The sequence below is a fragment of the Nannobrachium achirus genome (genome assembly GCF_963921795.1).
Source record: "Nannobrachium achirus genome assembly, chromosome: 14".
Lineage (NCBI taxonomy): Eukaryota > Metazoa > Chordata > Actinopteri > Myctophiformes > Myctophidae > Nannobrachium > Nannobrachium achirus.
Window position 1 is genome coordinate 40,778,323 of NC_137821.1, and position 23,659 is coordinate 40,801,981.

The 23,659-nt window shown below is 42.8% G+C and overlaps 2 protein-coding genes across 2 annotated transcripts in view; both read left to right on the top strand.

Moving 5' to 3' along the window:
- tbc1d14 (TBC1 domain family, member 14) overlaps positions 1-16,634 on the top strand; it is a 70,949-nt gene extending 54,315 nt beyond the window's left edge. Inside the window, exons 7-16 of the mRNA XM_080742370.1 lie at positions 1,954-2,036; positions 4,933-5,050; positions 6,311-6,417; positions 8,671-8,757; positions 9,664-9,752; positions 10,306-10,377; positions 11,396-11,524; positions 12,254-12,363; positions 15,335-15,593; positions 16,454-16,634. Coding sequence (XP_080598496.1) covers positions 1,954-2,036; positions 4,933-5,050; positions 6,311-6,417; positions 8,671-8,757; positions 9,664-9,752; positions 10,306-10,377; positions 11,396-11,524; positions 12,254-12,363; positions 15,335-15,593; positions 16,454-16,510 — 1,111 coding nt within the window. The 3' untranslated portion in view covers positions 16,511-16,634. The remainder of the gene's footprint in view (positions 1-1,953; positions 2,037-4,932; positions 5,051-6,310; positions 6,418-8,670; positions 8,758-9,663; positions 9,753-10,305; positions 10,378-11,395; positions 11,525-12,253; positions 12,364-15,334; positions 15,594-16,453) is intronic.
- A 3,735-nt stretch (positions 16,635-20,369) lies between these two features.
- On the top strand, positions 20,370-23,044 carry ccl36.1 (chemokine (C-C motif) ligand 36, duplicate 1). Its single transcript, XM_080742021.1, has 3 exons — positions 20,370-20,511; positions 21,237-21,348; positions 22,599-23,044. The coding sequence occupies exons 1-3, from the start codon at positions 20,439-20,441 to the stop codon at positions 22,684-22,686; spliced, it is 273 nt and encodes a 90-aa protein (XP_080598147.1). The 5' UTR covers positions 20,370-20,438; the 3' UTR covers positions 22,687-23,044.
- The last annotated feature ends 615 nt before the right edge of the window (positions 23,045-23,659 follow it).

The window sequence follows — 23,659 nt, forward strand, 5'->3', positions numbered from 1 at the left end:
ATTCATCGGCCACAAACGTTGTCATGCCACGGACCTCCAATATTTACAAGCGACTTCGGCACTAGCCGTTAAGAAAGTATGGATGAACTCCCCCGAACCTAAATAATTTCGGGTCGGGGAGCCCTCCCGAACCGAAATTAGTTAGGTTCCTTATTAGAGTGTGAAACGACCCTTAGTCGTGTTTTAAACCCTGTAGTAGTACTGATGCTGTACTGTATGGTAAAACACATTAAATAGTTTATTACTTTAACTTTACTAAAGTGTTGCATACTTCTGTAACTGTTGCATATTTTTGTCAGTTGCTTTTATACTGCTTTGGCCAGGTTTCACTTGTAAAAGGTTTTTTTAACCTCAATGTGACTTCCTGCTTACTAGAACGGTGGCAATCTATGTTGTCATGTGACACCTTGTGAGCTTGTAGATCTCCTATCTTTTCCCTTTCTTTCTTCACAATAACGACAGGCCCAAAATAGTGATGCCAGGCTGGAAGTTGTTAAATCTACTTACAGTAGTGAATGGGTTGGCGTGTAGTACTTGGGGGGCTATAGTAGAGTTCAGGCCATAGCTGAATGGGTTGAGAGGATAGCCTGGGAAACAGAAGGTCCTCTGGTATGCACTCCAGCTAGGGCTGTCATGATAATGACATTTTACATGACTATTAATTGTCTCTCAAATAATTGCAATTAATTTAATTGTGTTTTAGTTGTTGACAATTACATTTCTGTTTGGCATGACACGTAACCCAAATATACAAAGAAATTACTGACATATTTGGCAACTTTATACTTAAAAAAGAACATTGATAGTGGAAATAGCCGATCTACAAGCTCACAACGCGTTGCGATGCTTGTAGATCGGCTATTTCCCCTATTTTTGAAAATGTTTGAAAATATATGATAATTTTTCAACATGGAAACGATTATGACGAAATAATTTGCGATTATGTCAAATAATTGCGATTAGACGATTACCGGTATGTAATAGGGCATTCACGAATAGTGATTTTTAGTATTTGAATTATTCGACCTCAAAGTATTCGAAAAGTCGAATATTCGACAGGACTGGCCAAACTGTCAAATATTAAGTAAGCAAGAAGCGATCATTGTGAAAATAGCCGATCTACATGCTCACAACGCATCGCGTTGCGAGGCGTTGTGAGCATGTAGATCTGCTATTTTCACAATATTTATCTGCGGAACCGGGTCACATTAAATGTAATACCTATAATTCCAAGTGCTTGTCAGGGTGTATAGACTCAGAGCATTAAAAATTCATCCACCAGGGGCATTGACAACTCATTCTTATGACTTCCTATCTAGCCAAGCTTTATAAACTATATTTTTGAAAGAGAAAACAACGTCAAATAGTGAATTTGATATTCGAATATTTGGTGAATGCCCTAGTATGTAATAATTGTGACAGCCCAAACCCCAGCCCCAGCCTGTGTTCCTGAGCAAGACACTTAACCCCTAAACTCTGTCTCGTCATGACATCTACTCTCCTATCTCACCTTTCTTGTCTCCTTGATGTGCTGGCTGGTAGATTTAGAAAGGTAATACCAACTAATTTGCATAATGCAGGTAATAAAAACGAATTTGCATAATGCAGGGAGGAAAAAATATATCGTAAAAGTGGCATGTACATCATTGGCTAACGTACAGACTTAACACTCAACAATCATTCACCCAGTAAGCCCAAAGTCACTGAAGGGCTCCCCCCTGTGTGTGTGTGTGTGTGTGTGTGTGTGTGTGTGTGTGTGTGTGTGTGTGTGTGTGTGTGTGTGTGTGTGTGTGTGTGTGTGTGTGTGTGTGTGTGCGTGTGCGTGTGCGCGTGTGTCTCTTCCTCCCTCAAAGTGCCACAAGCTCAGCCGTGATAAATAATGCAAGACGACCGGTTCTGAAACCTTGCACAGCCTTGCTTAACCATTTCTCTATGTTTGTGTGTGTGTTGCAGTAATCTGCCTGCCAAGCCAGCCGAAGAGGCCCAGAAACATCGACAGCAGTATGAAGAGATGGTGGCTCAGGCCAAGAAGAGAGGTGAGCACTGAGCGAGCAGTGGTGGAAAACAGTACTCAAAATGTTAACTTAAAGGAGTAGTTCACCCCCAAAATGACTTTTTTTCTATTGATTAGTCACGCCATGGAGACTAGAGATCAATAATATGTTTTGTTTTTTTGTCGCATTCCTAAGACAAAAATGTGATAACAATAAATTTACCCCCATTCGTTTTGGGGGTAAATTTACTCCAATCAAATGTTTGTCTTAGGAATGTGACAAAAACCAAAAAATACTATTGAATAGTTGTATGTAGCATTACACTTACTCTGTTACAAGTAAAAGTCCGGAAAAGTACAAAAGTATTGGTATCAAAACGTACTTAAAGTACCAAAAGTAAGTTTCAAGTTCTCAAATGTTTAAAAATCTTTTGAAAATGGCAGATCTGCAAGCTCACAATGCGTCGCAGTGTGAGCTTGTAGATCGGCTATTTTCAAATGGCCAAAATGTATATACTGTAAAGGTGGTTGCACACTGCTGCGTTTTCCGTTGCGAAATGCGTTTTTCAGGACAAGGAAAGAGAGGGAGATAGAGAGAGCAAGGGACTGAGTGGTGCGCGAAACGGGCGGCAGTGTGCAAACGTGACTGACACAACGTGAGGTTGATTTTCTTATTTGCGTGCTCCGAAATTCACTCCGATATTCGGCCCGAAAAACGCAGCAGTGTGCAACCAGCTTAAGGATGAAGTGGTTAATGTATATTTTGTAATAATAATCAAAATCTACAAAGTAGCTAGTAGCTAAAGTTCTCAAATAAATGTAGTGGAGTACAAAGTACAGTATTTGGATCCGAGATGTAGTGGATTTGAAGTGAAAGTATTGGAAATTGGAAATACTCAAGTAAAGTACAAATACCTCAAAACGTTACTTACAGTAAGTACAGTGCTTAAGTAAATGTACTTCATTACTTTACACCACAGGAGGTGAGTGAATGACAACGGCATGGCGGGTATGAATGAATCCCTACTATGACTCATCATGACACGTAGCACAACTCATTCCCTCTCTGTCTGTTTCTCTACTTTCTTACTTCTGTCAAATTAACCTTTTGTGCCTCAGAGAAGCTGCCTGTCGGAGTGTTTGGGAGTATTCTCGTTGGGCCGGTCGCTTTCGCCTTCTCTTTGTTTTGTTTTTCGGCAGCCTCCGTTAAATATAAATGACATCCCGATCCCCAATCAAACCTGCCAGCACAACTGCAATGATTTACGAGTTTTCTGAGTTGATTTTCCTGTGAGATTAAAGTAAAATTACTTTTTTACACTTGACTGCATGCTCGATTATTGGCACTATATCGTTGCTGTCGGGCAGAAACCTATTTTCATATTTTAAAGTTTTGTGTTTTTCATAAATGAATGCCCTACTAGGACATACTACAGCGTCACTCAAAAGTAGCACATCTGCAAGATTTGCCATTTTTGAATTTGAATCCTGAAAAGTAATAGTTTTGGACAGACGATAGTGTCACTTTGGACGGAAATGGAGCTCCCATTCTATCTCTGCGTTTGATCACCAAAAGAGATCAGCCGGTTTCCACCACCAACTCCCCAGCTGTAAACAACCCTGCCTGCCAGGTTTTAGACCAGACTGTATGCTGGGAAGAATTCTGTGGCTTTGGGGCAAGGACTTTGAGATAAATCTCTCCTCGCCCTCTTGGAGATACATTCCTTCCTCCTACCTAGCTGTATAAATACTGTTGTCAACACCTTTCTTTTCACTTGCAGGTACAATATTTAATATTTTCAACCGTGTCAACTTAAAATAACATGGAAATATCTTTCCTGGAAAGGTTTTTCCAGGTTATGGTTGTTTACACTTTAAACAAGTTGAACACAAGCACCATCTAGTGGATAGAATGACTTCAGCTTTTCAGCTTTTCCAGCTAAGCATAAATGAGCATTGTCACTTTCTCCCTTGTCACTTTCATTCCTTCTCTTATAGGGATGGGATGATAAGCGATATTATCGTATATCGCGATAAAAAGCACCCACGATAATCGTATCGTGGAGATTTTTATTTATCGTGATATCGTCCTCTGTCATGCACTGGGATCAATTAACCTTTTATTTGCAGAGCTGCATATTCAGTACCATTTAAACCCTCTGGTAAAAGGTACTTATAATATATGTACTTGATACAGTATTTTTTTTCACTCTCTATCAAATGTCTTTGCCAAAAAATAGCCGATCTACAAGCTCACAACGTGTCGCGATGCGACGCGTTGTGAGCTTGTAGATCTGCTATTTTTTGCCAAATGTTCCGCCACAGGATAATGGATTTTGATCGCGATAATATTGTAAACCGTGATTTCTTTTGTCACAATAATCGTGATATGACATTTTCATATCGTCCCATCCCTATTCTCTTATTCTTCTTCTACAGAACATTGACATTCTAGTCGCTCAGCTCTTATCAGGAGAGATTTATAGCAGCTTATAACCAAGGAGAAGGTAGCGGTATCGCGTCTTCTTCGAGGTCCACAGGATATACTGTAATAAGCTGAGCCTGGGGCCTTTCAGTTTCCAGGAACCCTCCCTCGCTCACCCTCGTCATCTTTTTTATGTACTGTATGTACTGTAACTAGAGCCTTGACTCTCAAAGTGGTGTCTGGAGCTGCCCAGGGGTCCTTTGGGGGGTTCTAGGGGGTCCCCAGAAAAAGTATTTAACATCGCATCACAATCATCTTGACCTATCCATTTATACGTTGGCTGATGCACTGCTAGCTGGTAGATCTTGTACACAGAGATAGCGGTCTGGCCAATGTATCGGTCATCATTTGACAACAGCATGTACTGTTCTAGTACTGTATGTACATATGGTTACTGTATGCATGTCCTTCCTCCTCTTACCATGGCTGTCTCTCCCTCCCTCCCTGCCTCCAGAGATGAAGGATGCCCAGAAGAGGAGGAAACAGCTGGAGGACCGATGTCGACTGGAGGAGAGCATCGGAACGGCCGCCCAGACCTGGAACCAGGAGATCTTACCCAACTGGAGCACCATGTGAGTACTGCAGGGCTCATCAATATGTTGTAAAATACCACAAATCACCATGGTTAATCATACATTAAAAGGTTGGGCTTCCAACTAAATACAGTAGCCGTCTTAACTGTGGTTTTCAAAGGGACACCCTGGAACCCCCTCAAGAACCATTAAGGGTCCCCGGACACTACTTTGAAAACCATCCAGACAAATTACGTTCAGTTGAAATAATTGTGACACAAAGCATTTACAAATAGCTATTCATGGGTTGCATTTGTAGTCCTCCACCAGCCATTTTGAGGACCACACAGGTGTTTTGATTAACGTAGAACATTGGTTCTATACCAATCAGACAAATTGAACACCTGTGTTGGTCCTCAATATGGCCGGTTTAGGACTACAAATGCAACCCATGAATTGGCCGCACAACACCACCCCCTGGCGCTGGTGGTGGTGGAGGCTGGCCCGCCAGGCTAATTAACAATATTGTTGCGACCATAGGTCGCATTTACTACCAAAACCTCCACCGGCTGTCTGTCTGTCTGTCTCTCCGTCACACGTCACACGTCACACTTTTGCCCTGCTCATATCTCCACAACCGTTGCCCCCATCCATGCCAAATTTTGCACACACACTCCTTACCTGCCAAACTACAACCTCCAAGGACCCCCGGAGCTTCAGGGACCCCCAGGTGTAAAAAATGACCAAATGTGCAAAAATGACCAAATGACCACCCCAACGGGGCTGCTCACGGGGAATTCCTGGGGACCACCCACTCCTGGTGCTCCAGAACGGATGCAAAAGTGGTGGCGCCCCCAGTGGAGGACCCCCTCCACTGCAGCTCACATAAAATGCCGTAACTCGGGCTAGGAGCCTCATTTCTCACATGGCCCTCTTCTAGCGCCACCTTCAAGCCGATTTTTAAAACACATTTTTGGACACTGCTCCTACAGTTTTTGCCCTAAAATCACGCAAATCGCTACACAGTATGTCTACACTCATCCCATCAACATGAATCTGTCCCATATAGCGCCACCTTCAGGCCGATTTATAAAAACACATTTTTGGACACTGCTCCTACAGATTTTGCCCTAAAATCACGAAAATCACTACACAGCATGTCTACACTCATGTCATCAACATGGATCAGGAAGATTTTGGAAAAACAAATTTTTGCCCTATTTGTGGAGATAAGCGACCTATGGGATTCTTACTGGTATATATAATATTATATAATATTGTTATGTCACATAACATCTTCCTCTCTCTCTCCCCCTCTAGGTGCACTTCTCGGCGGGTCAGAGAGTTGTGGTGGCAGGGCGTCCCCCCCAGCGTCAGAGGAAAGGTCTGGAGCCTGGCCGTGGGCAATGAGCTCAACATCACCCACGGTACACACCTTCACTGTTAACTATGACGAAAAATGTTCGTAAATACTCCGATTTATAAGCTCACGTGTAGATCGTCTATTTTCGGCTCTTAGCTAAGTATAAATCAGGCATCACAATACCATCACGGCCCACCAAATACATTTCAGTTGACTAAATCAACCGTAGATTCAGTCGACTGAATCTTATGATATTTAGTTAACTAAAACTGACATCTCAGATGCTAAAACGAAAGGAATTTTATTCAAAAGACTGACTAACATTTGCTCAGTTTAGCAACAAGAGCGATCTCTTCTTGAGTCCCGTCCCCACCAGGGGATGTAGGTTAGCATTTCACCAGGTTAGCTTTCACCAGCGTTGGCAGGTTAGCATTTCACCAGCGTCCTCCCATGGGGACGGGAGGGCGCGTCCCCGTGGGGGGACGGAGCGTCGGCAGGTTAGCATTTTCACCAGTTTTACTCCGGTTAGGGTTAAAGTAATATATTGTGCGATTGAGTATAAATTGGGCTTCACACATAATTCACACTTGGGACTTAAGAGTGTACATTTAAAGTGACAGGTTTGTCTCTTTACTGGCCTGTTTTAGTCGTTGCAAACAAACAATATTGGTTCATCCATCAAGTGCGTACACACACACAAACACACACACACACACACACACACACACACACACACACACACACACACACACACAGAGAGATCGACCCTGCACAGGCACAATGTTTGTGTGTGTTTGTGCACTCTGTATTAGGTGGATATGTGGACCAATTTGTTTCAGTCGTAGTAATTGAATAACAAGAGGAAGGGGAGAGAGGGACCATTATGAAGCCACATGGTTCCACAACGCTTTCCTTAGTGGAAGAGAGAATGAGCAGCATTTCAATGATCTCAGTAGCTCTGGCTGGAACACACACACGCACGCACACACACACACACACACACACACACACACACACACACACACACACACACACACACACACACACACAAGCATAACATATTAAAGAGTGTTTTTTTCATAGATTTCATGGACAAAAAGAGTAAAAATGGCAGATCTCCAAGGTCACAATGCCTCAGGATGCGAGGCGTTGTGAGCTTACAAATCGCCTATTTTCTTTTTTTCACTTGTTTTTACAATGACTTTTAGACATACAAGCTTTCCACCCGACAGTGACAAAATAGTATATAGTGCAAATACAAAATGGACAAAGTTCAATGTGTGCAGGGGGTTTTGTCATAAAAAAAAGCCAATGACATTTGACCTGGTAGTTGACCGGTAGTTTTGTTTGTTTTGCTTCATCAGTCACTGTTCAGAGCTCTGGTAGCCTGAGAGTCTCTTTGTGGTGACCCTGTGGTACCAATGAGCTTTTGGTGGTGTTGTACATCCACAAAGTATCAAAACAGTTACCCCTGGTCACCACTTGGTGCCGCCACAGTACGCAAAGTGTGAAAACACTCCAGCGATGCTTTGAGACCATGGGAAAGCTGAGATGGAGGCAGGATCTGTCAGGATTTAAGGCTCAGATCAGTACATGTGATGTATCTACAGGGTTCCCACGGTCATGAAATTCCTGGAAATATTTTGAAATTAGAAAAATATTTTTCCAGTACTGGAAAAGTTTTTTGGAATTGATCAAGGGTCCTGGAAGGTCCTGGAAAAAATAGCTATGCATTGTCTTTGGTTATTGATTTTGTTAATACCTCTGAAATGACAGATTAAACACGGGCCAAATTGTCAAATATATAGAGGCAGAAATTGTGAAAATAGCCGATCTACATGCTCACAACGCCTCGCAACGCGAGGCGTTGTGAGCATGTAGATCTGCTATTTTCACAATAGAACAGTGTTATACAAAATTCCTCAACTCTTAGTGCTCGTCAGGGTGCCGGGTCCCCAGTTAAAACATGATTATTTCAGGGGGTCACGGCCTGAAAAGGTTGAGAACCACTGCCATACACTACCTGTCTTTGGGCATTGCACATAGGAGTAAGCGACTCGTTATTGAGCTGAATTATTGTTATATAGTACTGGAAATGTTTTGGAAAAGTTTTGGAAATTAATTGGTAAAAATGTGTGGGAACCCTGTATCTATCTACCCTCGATACCTGTGATTCTGTGAGGCGCTTCTTTATACAACCTAGCAGGTCACTCAGTAGTAATCACTAATCCCGTCCAATCTCTTTCCTCTTCTCTCTTTGTCTTTCACTCTGACATCAACTCTGCATTTGTGTGTGTTTGTGTGTCTGTCCCTGCAGAGCTGTATCACATCTGCCTGTCCAGGGCCAAGGAGAAGTGGAAAGCCATGCCAGCCCCCAGCACCCCAAACAGCTCTGACCATGAAGGTAACTCTCCTCTCCTCTCCTCCTCTCCTCTATTTACAAACCCTGACTGTTGTCAAAATGCGAGTGTAGTGGAACACTATGTAAACCTCCTGCGCTTGGTGTCATTTCTTAGGTTTAATTTCCACACAAAACAAGTAGATTTGATGGAAACCTTTTATTTAATCTCAAAAAGAGCATTGAGGTTCACCCTCATTTGCAACGCTGTCGAGATTATACACACAAAATAAATCTGCAATTAAGACATACAGATATAAAACACAGAAACAACTAAACAAAAACATTTCTTTATGCCCGATAGTCCCGAGATTATTTCAATGTCTTTCCCCGCCAGGCCCGATAATCCCGAGGAGAAAAAAAAAAAAAAAACATTTTTTCAAAAAAATGGACCCCAAAAACTTTAGTAGGCATGATAGCAATCGCGAAATTGCATGTTTAACCCCCATAGCAACCCCATCTTTCAAACATGGCAGCCATCTTTGTTTACATTTTAGGAAAACATAATGGCTGCTATCTCATGAATGCCTGAATGGATTTCCATTCGGATTTTTTTGTTTGAAAGCTGTGAGCAATGTGCAGACACGTGGTGCATTATCTAGGCATGGGTGTGCATGATCCGTGCACTATGAATTACATGGAAGTCTATGGAGACAGAGGCAGGGGAGAGTAACCCTTTTCATAAATTAAACACAGAAGAATCTAACATTTTTCAAAATAATATCGTAAATGCAATCAAACAAATCAAATAAATTCCATAAATTAGAAGTCTTCAAGCTCACTATTTCCACTGGTTTGAGTCATGTTGGGAAAACACCAAACTTCTCTTTCTCGAGTTGAAACGTTTGGTAACCACGCACTGCGTTAAGTTCTTTTTCCTTTCCTTCCTCTTCTCTGTCTCTGTGCATCCAGATGCAGGTTCGTCCGACAGGGAGGCCAGTCTGGAGCTCATCAAACTGGACATCTCGCGCACGTTCCCCCACCTCTGCATCTTCCAGCAGGTCAGCCTCCCCACAGAACGCATCATGCATCACAGCAAACTTCAACCCAAACCATGACTCTGCTCACTCCTTGTGAAGCTTTTAGGGGCCAGTCTTTAGCCCCGCAAACCACATGAACCCCATTTGTTTGAGCAGTGTACCTCAGGGCTCTATGCTAGTATATTCTGTTTTCTGTTATTGTGGGGAAGGCTTTCGCTGAAAATAGCCGATTGACAAGCTCACAGCGCTACGCAACGTGTCTTGTTGTGAGCTTGTTGTTGCACAGATGCTGGAGTTTAAGTGTTTAAACCTTGTATACATTGAGTCTGGAAATTGACCGGAGTCCACCAGCGATCTATTCTTAGCCCCCCACTTTAAAGTGAATGTCTTTGCCAAAAAATAGCTGAAAGCTCACGATGCATGTGCTTTTTGATCTGCTATTTTCACGGCATGTTCGTTCCAGAAGAGCATGGTTAATTTCTTCGTGTTGTCTGCTATTTCACATCGTCTAATACCTGTGTGTGTGTGTGTGTGTGTGTGTGCGTGTGCACGTGCGTGTGTGTGTGGTCCTCAGGGCGGTCCGTACCATGATGTGCTACACAGCATCCTGGGAGCGTACACTTGTTACCGGCCGGATGTCGGCTATGTAAGTCTCGCACAAAAGCAGTGACATTATTCATTTATTTTTGATAAACAGTTTTTTGCCGGTGACATTCTTGTGCACACCATATCTCAGGAACACCTTGAGACTTGAACAAATTAGATGTTGCTGGTCAAGCTTTGGCCATAACTCAAAATCATATTTCACATATTTCTCTGATTAGAAGACTTTGATGTTAGATGGTTATAGACACAACATATGCGAGTTCACTCCTATACTGAAAGCAAGTTCAATCAAGGCTCATATGTTACTGACGTGTGTGTTGTTGAGTGTGAGAGAGCAGAAGGTTGCAAAAACCCACGGTGTTGTTTTAAATGCTGAGGTTTGCACTGCAGCACAGCCACATGCTGTGGAGAGGAGTTCAAGCTTCCTGCACTGACCACCAAGCGGTGATCATACGCACACGCACACACACCTAAACGCCAGGCTTATACTGTACATGCATGCATGATTCTGTGCATGAGGTGTTTTTTAATGTTTCCTTTTGCACTTTTCCTGTGAGGTGTAAGTAACCATAAACAGGTGGCTGTTGACAAATCCGTACAGAGCCCTGTTTTCTGAAGCTGTATCTTTATATAAGCTTAGAATCATAATATATATACCAGTGCACTAGAGATGCTCCGATTGCAATATTTGGGGCCGATACCGATCAACTGGAATCAGTATCTGCCGATACCGATATTCCCGATCAGAGCGGCAAATCCATAAATTATTCTATTTATTGTGTTACTGTAGCAGCATTTATATATTTAATGATTCTTACAAAACATCGACACCGATACCGATCAAAGCCATTAGAAGTCCGATCGCGATCACTCACCGATCAATCGGCACATCTCTACAGTGCACTGGAAACTGGTGTGATTTTTGTCTACAGTAGTAAAAGATTGTTACTCTTTGTTTTTGTGTTGATGCTTGTGTTAATTGAATGGCCAATTACCAGCATTTGTTCTACGTTTTCATGCCACTGAACTACTCATGTGTGTGCGCGTGTGTGCTGTAGGTGCAGGGCATGTCGTTCATTGCTGCAGTGCTCATACTGAACCTGGACACAGCCGATGCCTTCATCGCTTTCGCCAACCTGCTCAACAAGCCCTGTCAGATGGCCTTCTTCAGAGTGGACCATAGCCTTGTCAGTGAACACACACACACACACACACTCACATGCCCTAACCCTAACCCAGAACAGACATATAGTATATCGCCATTGTCGGGTGAAAACCTTGTATGTCCAAAACTCTTCGTTTTGCGTTTATCATTTTAAAAATGATTTAAACTAGTGAAAACAGCCGATCTACAAGCACACAACGCCTCGCACCGCGAGGCGTTGTATGCTTGTAGATCTGCTGTTTTCACTACTCTTGCGTGGCAGTCTTGTATGATGAAGCAGGGCTTTACTTTATGAAAAAAACATAAATATTTGAAACTTGGAGATACAAGGTTTCTGCCCGACAGTGACGATATGCATACTCCAACTCAGAACCCTGCAGTGAATACAGTAGATTGGCATGCAATTATTGAATAGTTCAACAGAAGATATTGGGATATTGAAAATATTCACCAAAATGATCTCCTCTCTTGCTTCCTTTTTAATCTGTGTTATTCTGAAGTCTGATTGGAATAAATAAAGACATGGAGGCTGGTACATTGAACAAATAAAACGTATCAAGTCAAATAGCATACATTTATGAATGCTTTTCATGAAAACCACTGTTGACACATCGATACTACTAAAGATGCTATACCGTATATTAATCAAAGTGTTAAGTTAAGAGAGAGGGAAAGCGAGAGAGAGAGAGAGAGAGCATGCACGCGCATGTGTTTTACTCAATGTGATTGTTTTATTCTCCCCTCTCCACAGATGCTGACGTACTTTTCAGCGTTTGAAGTGTTCTTTGAAGAAAACCTACCAAAGCTCTTTGCACATTTCAAGAAAAACAGCTTAACCCCTGATATTTATTTGATTGACTGGTGAGTCTGGCCTCCCGGGAACGTCTTTGCGTTTCCTTGCCCACATTTTGCCGGTGTTGGACTGGCAATGCAAAATGCTAGATTTCTTTATCCGCGATATTACGCAATGACCATGACATTAACAGCTAAACATGTGGTTTTTCTTAGAAGACAGGATGTGTATGGGGGGAGGCGGGGGGTTATGTGTATATGTTGCTGATCTCTATCCTACGCTACAGAAACACCTGCTGTTGAGATAACAGTAAAGAGGAAACGTGTGCATCAGCTTTATAAAATATACAACGTTCTGCCTCATGTAGCATCTAACTTTTCCCATCTTTCTTTTTTTTCTATCATATTTTGTACAGAAAATAACTATTCACCTAGCCTGGCTCAGCCCCTGAATAATGGAGTGAAATGAAAAGAAATTTCAGAGTGTCACCCACTCTTTTACAACCACTCTTTTACAACTTGTAATCTGAGCGTAAACTTAGCTGAAGATTGAGGAATAAATGATATACCTGGCTGCTTATATCTAACCTTTATATTTACCTTCACGTATAATACTTCTACAATACATTATGATTTGGTAGCTTGTAAGAGCCTAGATGTCTCCACTAGGCCTGATACAGTAGCTATTGTTTTGGTACAGCCTATCTTTGTTATGGTTCATCTATCTAGGTCGTCCTCAGACGAGCCCTCCATCGTTGTTTCCAGTCATCTCGGTTCTCCATACATCTGGCCAGCTCATTGGTGTTCTGTGTCCCTACGTCTTCCTTGAGTATGTCCACGTATGTTTTTGTGGGACGTCCTCGCGGCCGGTGCCCGTGTGTTGGCTCCCACAGTACCAATTTGCTGGCTGGAAGCTCCTGGTGTCTTTGGCAGTGTCCTGCTAGTCTCATTCTTCTGGTGGCAATTTTTTCGCTTACCTTTGGTATTCCCTCATACAGGCTCTCGTTTGTAACATGTGCACTCCTGTTGATGTTGAGTACTGCACGCAACATTCTAGTGTAGCACCCGTCTAGAGACTTCTGCAGGGTTGGCTTCAGGGTCCAGCATTCACTGCCATAGAGGAGAACAGACTCCACCGTTGCAAAGAAGAAGCTAAGTTTGATTTGGCGGGGGAGGTTAGAGTTCCATACACTGTTCATGCCGTTCAGGGCCCTCCAAGCGAGTGCCTTCCTTACTTTAAGGTCTTTCTCAGTTGAGTCGACCCATGCGCCCAGGTACTTGAAGTCCTTGACTTCCTTCAACACAGCTCCTTCTGTTGTTGTCAGAGGTGAGTGATCAGGTAGGTTATAGGTGATAACCTCAGTTTTCTTAGCGTTTAGCCTGAGACCAACTTTGGCACACTCTATCTCCACCCTGTTCAGGAGTTCTTGTGCTTGTTCCATGCTGTCGGAGAGCAGGCTGATGTCGTCCGCATAGTCCAGGTCTGTCAGAACTACTGCGGGATGCCGTCTTGACCTCCTTGGTGTTAGCGTGAAGCCAAGCTCTTGTTCCCGTCCCCCTATGGCTTTCCTGAGCGCATAATCTAGAACTATGATGAAGAGGTAGGGGGCTAGGGTGTCTCCTTGCATTACCCCAGCTCGGATGTCAAACACCTCACTGCTGCCATCTGGGGTCACCACTTTGGCCCTTGTTTTTGCGTACATGGTCTCGATAGCCCGGAGAATGTTGGGAGGGACATTGTAGGCCTCAAGGATCTTCACCATCTTGCTTCTGTGGATAGAATCAAAAGCCTTTTTGAAGTCAATGAAGCACAGTACAGCTGCTAGGTTGTTCTTTTTCACCTCCTCTATTAATCTCCTTAATGCCAGGATCTGTGCTACGGTTGTTCTCTCTTCTCGAAAACCATTTTGGTTCTCTCTCAGGTGAGGGTCGATGGCATGCCGTATCCTGTTCAGTATCATTCGGTTGAAGACCTTAGCAGTGATACATGTCAGGCTGATGCCTCTGTAGTTGTCTGGCTTTGAGAGGTCTCCAGCTTTAGGCACCGGGATGATATTAGACAGAGACCATATTTCAGGTTGCTTGTTGTGCTGTAGAGCATTGTTGCAAAAGTCTAGGATGAGGTTGTCTAGGTCGCAGTTCTTCAAGACCTCTGGGGGTATGCCATCCGGCCCAGCACTCTTTCCCTCTCTTAGGGTGGATTTTGCCCTGGCGAGCTCGCTGATTGTGAAGGGTCCATCGTCGATGTTCAGGCCCTGGAGGACTGTCGGTATATTTTCCTCCTCTCCCTCTTCCACTGATGTTCCCAGGAGCCTCTGGAAGTGGTCGAACCATGTTGCCACCCTCTCCTCTGGACTGTGTCCCTCCACCTGGCCCTCCTTGGCCCTCTTCCGCCCTGTCATTATGGTTCAGCTTGTTCTTGAAGCAGCTACAGTAGAACTAGGATCTCTACCCTGTGCTCTTGGAAGAACTGCCGTTCCAACTGACCTGAGCGTTGTTGTATTTCTCCCCATGATATCATGTACATAAAGAATAACCTTCACCTCCTAGAATATTGTCTGGTCTCCTTTTTTTCTTTTTTTGGCCCGACATCTTCCTTCCGTTACAACAGTGGTTCTCAACCTGTGGTCAGGACCCGCAAGGGGGTCCCCAAATTATTTTGGGGGATCCCCAGTTGATTAACTTAATGTGCAACATTGTTTTTTCATTCAACACCAAACAAACCAATGTTACGTTTTAAGTGTATAGAGAGAGGGTTTATGCACATTTCTAAAGTGACAATTTAAGGACTTTTTATTGTCAAATATTAGAGACAGAAATTATTGTACATGCTCAAAAGAGCATGTAGATCTGCTATTTTGACAATAGAACCGTGTTATACAAAATGTAATGCCTCAGCTCTTAGTGCTCTTCAGGGTGGGGGTCCCCAGTTAAAATATGATTATTCTGGGGGTCGCGTCCTGAAAAGGTTGAGAACCACTGCGTTACAACACTGCAAACGGAGTGAACTTTTTTTCTCCGCCACCCGTCTCTCTTCCAGGATCTTCACACTGTACAGTAAGCCCCTTCCCCTGGACCTGGCGTGCCGCGTGTGGGACGTGTTCTGCCGTGACGGCGAGGAGTTCCTGTTCCGCACGGCACTGGGCCTGCTGCGCCTCTACCAGGAGGTGCTGACCTGCATGGACTTCATCCACATGGCCCAGTTCCTCACCCGCCTGCCCGACCTGGTGCCCGCCGAGCAGCTCTTCCAGAACATCGCCGCCGTGCACATGAACAGCCGCAACCGCAAGTGGCCGCAGGTATAACCACTGGAAAGATGTGTAGAGCAGTGGTTTTCAACCCTTTTCATATCGAGGACCGTTTTACCCATTTAGGCCTAGAATTATTGAATGCTTTAACCAGTGAAAAATAGCAGATATACAAGCTCACAGCGTGGCACAGAGTGCCACGCTGCAAGCTTGTAGATCTGCTATTTTTGAAAAAGTTGTGAAAATGTGTGCAAATCTTTGACTATATGTATTTTCAAAGCAAACATTTGTAACTCAAATTTTGCTTCTGGGTGGTCCCTGGAACTAAATATTTTCAGATGGGGGTCCATGGCCAAATACATATCATTTTGGGGGTCCTTCACATGAAAAGCTTTGAGAACCCTGACTTAGTAGTCTCTCAAGAACAGACTAACTGCGCTCCAGTTAAGTGAAAAGGACCTTTTTTTACGATTGCTGTCCAGATTGCTGACATAGAAACATATAGGGTTTTTCAAAAAATCTTAAAAGGATTCAAAAGACACTTATAGAATCAGGTCAAAATTCTAATTTTCATGATTTTTCAAAAATAGCAGATCTACAAGCTTGTATATCTGCTATTTTTCAATAGTTAAAGCATAAAATAATGATACACCATAATGTGTACCCGTTCTGAATGGGTTAATTACTCTGCATTGGAGCACAATTCCATGCTGTATTCATGTGGTACCATAGGAGAGTGGTTCTCGACCTGTGGGTCGGGACCCCCAGGGGGGTCTCCAGATTATTTTGGGCGGTCCCCAGATGATCAACTTAATGTGCAACATTGTTTTCTCAATCAACAGTAAACAAACCAACATAAGGTTTAGCACAATAACACAATGAATTCCTGTTCTCCGCTCATATGTCCTCAGGTTCTGCAGACCTTGATGAAGGAGCAGGAGAGAGGCAGCCCTGTTCTGAAGCGCTGACCAGACGAGAGCACATCAACACGAAGGAACCGCCACTACCGCCCCCCCCACACACACACACACACACACACACACACACACACACACACACACACACACACACACAATGACTCCAAGCTCCAGCACTAACCCAGTTGTCCTTCAACCCAGAGTCACTGGAATCTGAACAGGCCGACACAGCACGCATCCTGCGTTGGCGGCGGTATACTTGAACCCAATCTACAGCTGGGAGAGAGGTCTAGAACAGTCTTCTTTTACCCCCCAGGGACATGTCTCTGGTTGTAGACTGGCTGCCTGGGTCTAGCAGACAAAACGAACCCCACTCCACCCCACCACACACGCACACCCCACTCAGTCACTCTGGTTCACACCGGAGCCTTTCTCCCACAAACTGGGTGGCCGGCGCGTCTGGAGGCGGGAGGGGCCTGCGAAAAGACACCGGGAGGCGAAGGGTGGAATGAGGCCTTACAGCTCCCCTCTCCAGCTCCCCCCAAACTACACCCAACACTGTGCCCCGCCCGAGCTCACGGCCTGGGAGACTGTAGCAGGCGGAGCCCGAAGAATGTATCCTGTGTGTAATGTACTGTACTGTACTGTATGTACGACGTACGTCATGTATGTCTCTGGTCTTCTGCCACTGACTCCCCCCCCATGGGACACAGTCGAAGTATCGACTAACCTCTCCATTTCTGGAGAGAGCAGTCCTCTGTGTCTCTCTGTCCCCCCGCGTCTCTCTCCGTCTCTGACCTCTGACCTTCTCACGGCCTTTTCTTCTCGCTCTGCCTTCTTCTCTTTTCTTACCCGCCCGCGTCTTTCCCCTCCGAACCTCTATCGTCACAGAGTTGTCGCCGTGTCGTCGCCGAGTTGTCGCCTCTCGTACGGGTACGGCGAGGTTCTTTATCGAAACTCGTCGGCCGCCACGACTTTCACGCGTCGTTCATGTCATTTGGTTTTACTTTATGTTTTTCTACGCCGTTCCATGAAGAACATTTTTCCCAAGGACCAAGCCGTAGGCTGCTATTTATTGGATAGAAGCTCACTCACTTGAAAAGGAGACGGAAGGGTTTTAGGAACCTTTTTTTTTTTTACATTGACGATCTAAACGGATGTTCTCTTGTGTCTCGAAGAGCATCGCAATGTTACTTTTTAAAGATGTGTTTTTAAGCCTCTTAAAAGAGGGCCTAAGCTGCCTGGATAATGGAGTGATTTTCTGCTGGTGTATTTTTACGAAAGAGGAAGCTAGAATGGGTGGTTGGTTGGACAGTGTGCTTGTGCGTTCCTCTCGGACGGTTAAAACTTCACAGCATATATCAGGCCACCTCTCTTTTCATGGGTCCATTTCAGATTTTTATTTTGTCTTCATGTTTTATTTCGCTTGGGTCTTGGTCTTGACTGCGACCTCTTTGTTATGGAGTCAAGTTCCTCACTTTATACGTTTTATTTATTTGTAGCAAGACTGAACTGAAACAGGCCTTGTTTTGGCTGATGTCTCATACTATAATTTAACTAACCTAACGTAAAAAAGAAAGCCGAATTTAACGAGCGAGATTTACACTTTGTCGTACATTTGCTGAAAGTCTGTCAAGCAAAGTGATTGTACGCTGAAGTATGATTCGGCCGTTAATCTGTTATAGGTGATTGTGAAGTTTGTGACTTTCAGCATCAGGGGTAGAGGAAGGAGTAAGTAGTTGTCCATTTACAGGGGCAAGTACTGGTCAATACTGTATCGGTGACAATGTCACTTTTGACGCGCACCTTAACGGAAGGATTATAGGATTTCTGTAGTCAGCCTGCCATTGCTAGGGGGGGCAGAGCTAGCTGTGTTTTCCAACAGCCCAGCAGCACCCAAGGTTTCACTCACATCTTAAGTAAAACATATGAGCCTCTGGGTTTGGGGTGTGAGGTGCAGTAATGTATCCATAAATTACATTTAGCTCTCCTCGATGTCTACTCCATTCTTAAATAGCTAGAGCTCCAATAGATGGTGAATGTGTGTGATGACGATTACTCCAAATCAAATGTACTGGGCCCTCAATTGTCATTTTGGCTGCTAGCATACAGTGTATAGGCTACCGTACACAAAAGAAAAACCCTTAAGTTATTTTAATCCACTATGTTGCTGGCAGTAGCGCTGTTTGTGCTTGAACCCATGTAGACCTGGAAAGCCTATATGTCATTGTTAATATATATACCTATTCAATCCGGGAAAGCATCCGTGTCATTTTAGTTGTTACTATCTGTATATTGACTCTGTCGAGCAGAAACCATCTCCAAGTTTCAAATGTGTGTTTTTTTAACTCATAAATTAAAGCCCTACTTCATCACATATGAGTGTCGCACACAAGTGATTAAAATAGCAGATCTACAAGCGATCTATTTTCACTATTTTAAACGGTTTTCAAAATAATAAAAAAAAGGAACGGTATTTGACATACACGGTTTCCACTCGACAGCAACAAATTATAGCAACGTGATTAAAAAAAAACATAATTAGAATCAGAAATAAAAGATTTTTCAAAAAAAAAAAAATATATATTTTAGAATCAACGTGTTTTTAGAATCTGTGGGTCAGTGGGTTAAATAGCCATAGCTCACTCCAAATCATAGTACTGGTTCATTTTGTCTGCGAGCAAGCCGAGCATACAGTAAAAAAAAAACTGTTATTTTAATCCATATGTTGCTGGCAGTACTGCTGTTTGTGCTTTCATCACATGTCCTCCTGCACACAGACGTTTGGATCACTTTTCTCGATGCACTCCTCTCTCCCCGCTCCCCCGGTGTGGTGAGCACTGCATTACTGCAATAAAGCTGTTTGCACACATGCCTTTATTTGTGCCTCATGACAAAGACACAGTGTCATCACTTGCAATTTAAATTAACCATGGTTTTAGTCTTTTTTTCTTTTCTTTTATTTTTTGCACGTGACTAATTCACAATGCAAATGTGTGTTGCTTTTGAAATGTGTGTTTGTGTCTTAAGTGACATTTCTAAGAAATGAGAAAGGCGATGTACAAAAAAAGTTTGTTACTCTTGATTGTTACAGTAAAGGCTGGCCTATGTATGAAACGACCCTGCCCCCGCATACTAGCCAACAGTATATGTCCCCTCAACACCTCGTATCACAGAAATGACAAACGGCATTCTATCGTACGTCGTCAACAATGCCCTGTTCCGCTTGGTTAAATGTGCAATGACACTTCTTAAAATTGTTTGTCTGATTTGTCTGTTATTTTTCTTGGGCAATTTGTGTTTTGTCTTTTAGATTTTCTTGGGGCCCCATCTCTGTTTGAGAGGATTGGACTGATAGATACGTATATACTGTAGTTGGAAAGGGGGCAGACTGGTAAACACTGGATCTGTGTTTTCACTTGAAGTGTGTACATATTATATATATAAATATATTACAGTTTTATTAAATAAAGAGCTGTACATATTCAACAAGAAGAGCAGTTGTGGCCTCGATTTGTCTTTACAAATGTTTTAATGTCCCGTGTCTTGATGTCCTTTGAAGCAAATGGCTTTCTAGTAAATAAGAATTGTCACTGACAATATTCTGCCTTCCCTTTGTCGTCTTTCACTTTGTCATGCTTAGAATTTAACATGCAAAGAGGTATCAATAATGTGAACGGAACGTGAGCTTAACCACACGCGCTTCCTTTGCGAGATACACAGGGTCTTTCTTCTTTTTTTTTGTTCTGTTAACCTTTTTGAAACGAGTGGAAATTGTTTGTCGCATAAAGCATCTTTCCGCCCCCTTTGACCACAACACCCCACCTCCCACGTCTTGCTGTTGCTCTTTGTTCTTGATAAACATCAGCACGGACGATCTTTTATTTAGACACCTTTTGTAGTGGCTGACGAGAGCTGTTGTCTTGGTCTCCGTTGCATCCATCCATCCATCCATCCATCCTCTGCAGAATTTGTGACCATGAGAAGCCGTCACATCGCCCTGCTTTGCATCCTGATTGGAGCTGCTCTGTACTGCTCTGTGACCGCCAACAGTAAGTTAAACCATTAAGAAAAATACCCAAAAAATAAATCTCTTCTAAATCCTAATGGTTTTCTGAGAAAAACATGTTTCTTTATCACTGGTGCTCAAATGTTGGACCCTTAGAATGTTTTTGACCACGGACCCCCCATCTCAAAATATTTTGTTCCATGGACCCTGAGAAAGAAAGATTTGAGTTACAAATGTTCGATAGATTCAAAGATTCACTAAAATGTTCCTGATTTTTCACTGTGAGCTTGTATATCTGCTATTTCTTTTAAAGTTAAAAGCATACAGGGGCGCCTGGTGGCCTAGTGGACCAGGCGCATACCATATAGGCATTGCCATTTCGGCATCAATGCCTGTCGGTGTCGCCGGTTCGATTCCCGATCCGAGCGACCTTTGCCGCATGTTGCTCCCTGTCTCTCCCCCATTTCCTGTCAGTCTACTGTACTATCCAATAAAGGCAAAAAGCCCAAAAACAAATCTTAAAAAAAAGGATACATTAACGGTTAAAGTGATTAAAATCTAGAGTGACACAGATCTAAATGGCTTAATGTACATGTTTTTTCTTTTTTTGTGTCAAAGTTACAAATGTGTTTTTGTTCTTGACAAAAGAGCACAGTGTTCATTACAGGTACACAGGACAACACTGACTCTTTTCAGGTCGCGTCATAAAATGCAACCTTTTTAGCGATTTTTATATGATTTATAATTTACACCCAATATTTCTTGCAGATGCAAATGGGCCTTTTGACTGCTGTTCCGAATTCTACCCAAAGAGAGTGAAGATCGACAAACTGAAGTATTATTACATGGCTGATCGCAGGTGTGCAAAGGCGGGAGTCGTGTAAGTGTTGGATTAATGTACACAATATATGCTGTGTTTGTATACTATGTGTGTGTGCGCACACACAAGTATTTTTACTTTACTTGAGTACTTCCAATTTTCAGTACTTTTCCTTCCACTCCACAAATATAGGCAAATATTGTACTTTTACTCTATCACATTTATTATTTGAAAACGTTAGTTTATAGCTACTTGGTAGGTTTTGATTATTATTACAAATCATACAGTACCCACTTCAGCCATACAATTCGGCCATTTGAAAATAGACTCTATGGGATCAGGATCACAAGTAGGACAGTAGACTAACATGAAAAGGGGGGAGAGATGGGGTAGCGACACGCGGCAAAAGTCGTCTGGATTGGGAATCGAACTGGCGACGCCGCCAGGCATCCATGCCTAATGTGGCGATGCCTAAGTGGTATGCGCCTGGACCAGTAGGCCAGATCTGCTATTTTCTAAAGATTTTTATACATGTCATACATTTGAAAACCTGTAAAATGGGACTTTCTGCATAATGAGTACAATACTTTCTACTTTAGGTACTTTAAAGGGATATTTCACTTTCAATAAAACGACATCGGGCAACTCCCCAATGGGCTTCTCTACATACACATCCATTGTAACTTCAAACTCCATTTTAACCATGATAGATTCATTAAAAACACCCATTATTTTTTCTGGTGACTCATAATACCCTCTTAATACGTGAGCAGGCCGTGTTTTTTCGATAACTGTTTTCATTTATTGGTTTAAATGAAGTTTGAAGTTACAATGGGTGTGTGTGGGGAGAGGCCCTGGGCCTGGAGGGCCTGGTAACATTTACATCAAATATCTAAATATTCAATCAAGCAAATTAAAAACTGTTCAGGGTATTCATAAAAGCCTGATTAGATGATAAAATTACCAAAAGTTTTTTTGAAAGTGAAATACCCCTTTAAGTAGGCTACATTTTGATACCGATACATTTGTAAATGTTTTATTCTGGACATTTTACTTCTAGTTTTTGAGCTTTATGGCGTTATTAATAGGACAGTAGACCTGACAGGAAATGGGGAGAAAGATGGTGAGTGACACGCAGCAAAGCTTGTCGGAAACGGGACTCGAATCCGTGACACTCTGTCAGGCATCAGTGTGGTATGCGCCTGGACCGCTAGGCCAGCAGGCATCCTGGACATACTGTATTACTTCTAACATGTATTTCTACATGGTGCTTTTTCCACCACCAATAACATATTTTCTTGTCTTCACAGTGTGGTCACAGTGAAGTCTACACGCCTCTGCATGGACCCTGCTCTCGCCTGGGTCCAGAAGACCATGAGGACTCTGGATGACTTGTAACAGCCGAAATCTGCTCAAAGCATGAGAAAATAACTGCATTTGAAAGACATTAACCACTTAAAGGGATAGTTCACACGCAAATGTACTCCTCTGTCATTCTTCTAATTCCTCCTCCTCTGGTTTATATACTGAAGAAATGTTGGTTGAATATGTTAAGATAGGTTTTTAGTATTAGTGCTAATAATTTACTCTCATAGCTACTGTAGGTAAATGTGACAAATTTAAGAGCTGTGTGAATTCTGCAACTTTGCTAGGCTTCTCCTTTTTACATTTTTATATAACCTACAATGTATAGGTCTACAATACATTATACATGCATAATGGGGCATAAAATGGCTTGGTAAAATATATTGTCATATTTCTTTCCTGATAGGGAACTCATTATATGGGTGTGTTTCATTAACCACACAAAAACTTGATTTTTGGTAGTGGATCTATAAATATCAGTTGCCAAGCTAAATACAGTACATATTCTGCTGTGTCCTCTCAAATGGAAAATTACCTTTTTGAAACAATTTCCTATATGGTTAATGATTCATTATGAAACAAAAAAATTGCATCTGTGCGAAGTAAACACGACACACGTGCATATCTCCTTGCATGGGCCGTTCTGTCCATGACATCAGCTGTGGTGATGTCGGTTTCTGCGTACGTTAGCCAGAAAGCCAGACGTAGGAGCGGTTAGCACCGCTCAAAAATACAAATTATCACTGTTTTATTCTTTGAACTTAAATGAAACATTGGAAGTTAAATTGATTCAAACCATGTGAGAATACCTCAATCTATTTTTTTTTTTAAGATTTGTTTTTGGGCTTTTTATGCCTTTATTCGATAGGACAGTAGACTGAGAGGAAATGAGGAGAGAGATGGGGAATGACATGCGGCAAAGGTCGTCCGGATCGGGAATCGAACCGGCGACACCAGCAGGCATCATAGCCTAGTATGTGGTACGTGCCTTGACCACCAGGCCAGC